The sequence below is a fragment of the Sphaeroforma arctica genome, assembly GCF_001186125.1.
Source record: "Sphaeroforma arctica JP610 unplaced genomic scaffold supercont1.1236, whole genome shotgun sequence".
In the NCBI taxonomy this organism is placed as follows: domain Eukaryota; class Ichthyosporea; order Ichthyophonida; genus Sphaeroforma; species Sphaeroforma arctica.
This window is the reverse complement of record NW_014039322.1, coordinates 13,754-19,002: the sequence shown is the minus strand read 5'-3', so window position 1 is coordinate 19,002 and position 5,249 is coordinate 13,754. Positions and strand designations below refer to the sequence as shown.

Genomic DNA, 5,249 nt, shown 5'->3' with positions numbered 1-5,249 from the left:
TATATATATAATTATCAAGCTGCACTTATTACCGTCCAGCTGTGTAGGTCAAGGAGGAAAAAGCCTCTGAGAGGCTAGCAGACTACATTGCGTGATGCAGTCGATCTCCGTAGTACAAACTATATACTAACCCTACGAACCATATACTAACTTTACGAACCATATACTGGCCCTGCGAACAACACATGTTGCTAATGTATGGTGGACTAAATACACCATCTGCGTCATAAATCGACCTACTAGCATATGGGCTGCGCATACGTATCGGGGCTTAATCGTACAAAGTACTACCAACTACCCCTTTCGGTAAGCGGCTGTAGCTTTTGGGAATTAGTGAAGGGTCCCACTTCGCTCCTAGGACTAGCCTCAATACAGCAACCATGGTTTATAGGACTAGCCTTAATGCAAGAACCATGGTTTATAGGACTAGCTCAATACAACAACCATGGTTTATAGGACTAGCCTTATTACAACAACCATGGTTTATTGTTCATACTAAAAGGCTTGTCCTAATACAACACCATGGTTTATTGTCCATGCTAAAAGGCTGGTCCTTGTAAAACAACCATGGTTTATTATTGTCCATACTAAAAGGCTTGTCCTAATACAACAACTATGGTTTATTGTTCATACTGAAAGGCCTAGCCTTACTTCAACAACCATGGTTTATTGTCCATACTAGAAGGCTTGCCCAGGTACATCGACAAGAGTCCGCAACACCACACACTGCGGCGCACTTTAAACAAACGTCAATCGACTGCTCGTCGCATTGGTAGGAATGTGCACGAATGGTAATCTGTCAACAATATATCATTTTTTACACAACGCAATACGTTTAAAACGCCGACAACCCGCGTAGACATGATTGCCGGGGCATTCACGGCTTGTGAAAGAGATATCCATCTCAACAAGAATAAACATGAACGGTTCGAAGCGCTTGACCGTGTGTTCACCACTGAGCTCTGGGTCGCATATGGTTCATGGCTGGCCTTACAAACGTCTATGGGCCTAGTACGCGGGCACCATAAGTGGACGTTAACGTGTACTACACGCTTATATATACATGGTTGTAGATGTGTGTGTAGTGTGTACAAGTGTTGGACGCACATACCAGGATATACCCTACACTGCTACATAAAATTCAAGACACCTGTAGTGATAACGCATAAGTGATGACTAACTCTGATCTGTGTCTGTTCATCTCAGATCTAGCACAAGACGCCGAATAGAGACACAGCACAAAACTAGAGTGAGCAGTGAGAAGTCGAACCAGAACTATGATGTGAACGGCACTATATACCCTATACGCTGCATCTATTGCAATTGGTAATAGCCCTACACTTGCATCACACAGCATGACATCACCTTATGACAGTGCACACACAGACAACAAAGAAATGGACAGGCCACCATGCCGCTGTTAACGATGGGGGGATTGTATGTAACGTTTGTCACGAAAGCATATAATGCATGTGGCATGACCAGCTTAAATCTACGTGACATGAACAGCTTAATCTACGTGACATGAAAGTTTAAATCTACGTGACACGAAAGCTGAAATCAACGTGACATGAACAGCTTACATCTACGATAGAAGCCTGTGTCTTGTAGTATTGATCGTCGCGTCCCTTCGTCGTGCTGCTGGCGATATAAATCTTCGACTGATATTCCTGACGTACGCGCTGTTCTATACAGCACACGCCAATTGTAACTACCAATTAGTGTGTGACAGTGTATGATGGTATATCGTAGACCAAATGCCATTTCAAAAGGTTGTGTTCAATTGGCTGCACACTTTTAATTCAGTTTGTTACTAAGTTTTAGATATATACATATATATATATTTATATCGGTGGTACTCATTCCAGCTTCTTTCTGGCAGGCATGGTGGGTTGGATTAACCTGCACAATGCGGTTGTGTATGCGCCGAAGCCCAACTTTGCCAACTGGTACGCTGTGCCTATGATGGGGTACTGAGGTTGAAAGTACAATCAGGAATTGGACAAGATAAAGAGATAGGCGGGGACTCGAAAGTACGTACAAAGCCGATGTAGAATAACAATCCGACAAGTTGTGTAACAGAATAAGATATATATATATATATATACTGAATCAACAGACGGGTTTTGCAGCATACCTCGAGTAGACTGTCGGGTAGACACCACATGTCTCGGTGTGCAATAATGCGGGCGGTGTTGGGGCAAAGGTTGATACGTGTAATCTGCTTCAGGCGAATGGGTAGCAGACCAAGGACAGTGAACTGGGCAGTCACTGTAGTGGAGAAGGACGGCAAAGTGTAACGTTAGTGAGGGTCCAACACTCTCGAATAAATTAGCAAAGAGAGACTGTTTATACGTTTGAAGTGCCACACAAAAAGAAAGCGTATACGCGGTGGGAATCGGTGGCAGCTGCCTGCACAAGGCTGGATACGAAATCACTCGAATATAAGGTCAAATCTTTGTTTACGGCTCCGAATAGTTGTACGTAAATACTTCACATACTTTCAATAATAGTTGTACGTAAACGTAGATACTTCACATACTTTCGATACTGAGAGTGTTCTTGTCCATAGCCCCTGCAGTCACCACTGGCTTGCTGGTAATCTCGTGACTGGTGAACAACTGTCGCAGAGAGTAGAACTGAGTGCGAACATTGGCTACACCTTTGACAGATACGATGGGGTCCTGTTTTAGATAGGGCCAGAGAAAGAAGTCATATGTGAGGAGAGTGTACCAATATTGTATTGATAAACATGTTGACATGCTGACCTATAAGGTCTATGAAGCGTGTACGAGGGGAGTATATATTATACTGTATTGATAGATATATTGACATACTGGCCGACAAATTTTATGAAGTGGAATATGAGTGAAGTGCGTATGTACGATAGTGTGTTGAAATAATTCGATTGACCGGCACATTTAAGAACACTGCTAGCAACAGAAGCTTTGACCTTGAACTCTGACCCTGCACCCCACAGATAGTTGCAATAATAATACAGAGCTCTTCGAGCACATCTGGTGTTATCTAAATCATTTGTTGGTACTGTGATCCAGTGTGTATGCCTGTACTTTAGGACCACAACGATCTAACAAACAAAAACGAGCTGACTCGCGAGCAATCAAATATCGCACGGGAGTACGAAATCACTATCATGAAATAACTAGATATGGAGAAAACTCTGACACCACACATGCAGAATTAGACAAAATGACTCAGAGGAATAGGGTTGAATAGAAACCAAATGCACGCGAATGCAGCTAGGGCAAGTACCCATACAATGTACGTTCACTAAGAGAACTGATATAGTCAATAAGATTCATATGAATCAACAAAATACGATCACAAAGCTACAAATCACAAACGTCGTGCTGTGTTGCAAGTGCACCCACCGATCGAAAGTAAAGTAATAGCATACTGCAAGACAAGTAATAACAGACTACAAGACGTACATTGAAGCTGGCATCCTCGTGGTAGAAGTTTTGGAACACGGCCTCGAAGTCATCGCGGGTGGTTTTGCCTTCGTATAGTGAAATGACTGCCTTGGTGGTGGAGTCGTAAACCTCGTTGCCCTGGGTTAGATGAACGTACATGATTGCGTTATGTTTATAATATTGATTTCTTGTAAACTGTATAAAATAGTTTTAAAGGTGCACTTCTTCAAGTATATATACTAAATACTTCAATTGTATATTTATGCAATTCGCTTTGATTTCTGCTTTCGTGAAGGTGGTAGCTGTATGAGTGTATGCTAATGTACAGTGTCCAGTATTCACCAATGATCTATCCTTAAACAATCAAACGACACCGATAGCCGAATACGCTTTCCATCTCACCTCTTGACAAGCTTTCAGCCTTTCACGTGAAAAAAACATGACTATAGCATTTAGCGAGATGCGCGCACACTCCTCATGCGATTAATTCATTAGTCGCCAGATTCGGAGATCACTAAGATCAGACTCTAGTAGAGACTACCATTTACCAGTAAATTACCACCACCACTCGGTTCAAATCCGACCAATCACATACGCCAATCTGAACGATTTTCAAATGAATTTCAAATTCCGAACGAGTTTTGGAATTTCTGGATACATCTATTTTTAGCTAATCCCTATTTTGAAACCCTGTATATTGAATTTGCTATTTTTTATTGGGTAATACTTTTTGGCGGGAACAAAGCTTTCCCAGGCTCAGCCGAGGACTTTAAAGTCTCCTATGCCACTGTGACTCTTATTCCCGTGTCTTTTCTGTATATGGATTATAGTTATACGTACTGTAGTCTGAATGTATTTATGTAGTGTAAATACTGTAACTCAGAAATATGTAGAGTATATTTTTAGACTGTGGGCTGTGACGCCAGTGGGCCTGTGACTCTGTGAGGCTGTGCCCTGTGGTTCGTTTCCCGCTAAACCCTTTTTTTTCTAAACAGCAATCGTTCAGGTGTTTTTTTAAAACAAAACAGATAAGGGTTTATACTTGGTTCCTCAGGGGGTGGGATGGGGTGTTTCTTCTTTCTGGGGCTTCTCTGGGGTTGTAGCTGAGAAGTGAAGTCTCACACTGATCCGCATAGTCCTTATATATTTATTCGGCCGGGGTCTCATTTTTGGTTTTTGGTCCGGCTTGTAGGACTGGGTCTTGTGTTTGGATTATTTCTAAAAACAAATTCCCCAGAAGACTTGTTTGGCACTTTTAGAGTTATTTTTAATAATAATAAAAACATTCTGTTTTTCACAGTAAAATATACCTGATGTCAACAGTCAACCCCTATAAAAATGAAGGTTGTTCATATTTAGCCTTCTGAACTATACATTCAGAAGGCTATGGGTTGTTTTTGAAAGTAAATAGATCTTCTCTGTTCTCGTCTTTATATACAAGCATTTTGGTCCACCTAGAGACTAGACTCAAACGTGTATCACTGATATCCGTTTTTATAGTCTCTCATTACCTGTACATGTGTATTGCATAATATTATTACAAGTTTATACCGCACGCAGTCATGGACTATATCTCTATCACCCCAGTACTTCCACGAGACATCGACTGCACCACTGGCAGAGCGGAAGTGACTGATTTGACTGACGAAGCTCTCGACGTATTAGAAAATGAAAAGATGAAGAGGGTATACAATCGTTCCAGTATTTTATATTTTTTAACTCTTATTTCATGTTATGTGATTGTAATATATATATATATGTATATATATACATATATATATATATATATATATATATGTGTGTGTGTATGTATGT

General features: G+C 41.0%; 1 protein-coding gene across 1 annotated transcript; it reads right to left on the bottom strand.

Annotated features, from left to right (window-relative positions):
- Positions 1 to 10: 10 nt before the first annotated feature.
- SARC_10403 (hypothetical protein) lies at positions 11 to 3,751 on the bottom strand. The gene is made up of 5 exons (XM_014295557.1): positions 3,453 to 3,751; positions 2,543 to 2,684; positions 2,138 to 2,271; positions 464 to 1,973; positions 11 to 398 (listed from the first exon to the last, which is right to left on the bottom strand). Exons 1-4 carry the CDS (start codon positions 3,591 to 3,593, stop codon positions 1,860 to 1,862), a joined length of 531 nt encoding a protein of 176 aa, XP_014151032.1. The 5' UTR covers positions 3,594 to 3,751; the 3' UTR covers positions 11 to 398; positions 464 to 1,859.
- Between the last annotated feature and the right edge of the window lie 1,498 nt (positions 3,752 to 5,249).

Coding starts and splice junctions, on each gene's coding strand:
- SARC_10403 (XM_014295557.1), bottom strand. CDS start 3,593: ATGTACGTTCATCTAACCCAGGGCAACGAGGTTTACGACTCCACCACC. Junction 2,685..3,452: donor ACGAGGATGCCAGCTTCAAT/GTACGTCTTGTA, acceptor TATCTAAAACAG/GACCCCATCGTATCTGTCAA. Junction 2,272..2,542: donor GAACACTCTCAGTATCGAAA/GTATGTGAAGTA, acceptor TCTCCACTACAG/TGACTGCCCAGTTCACTGTC.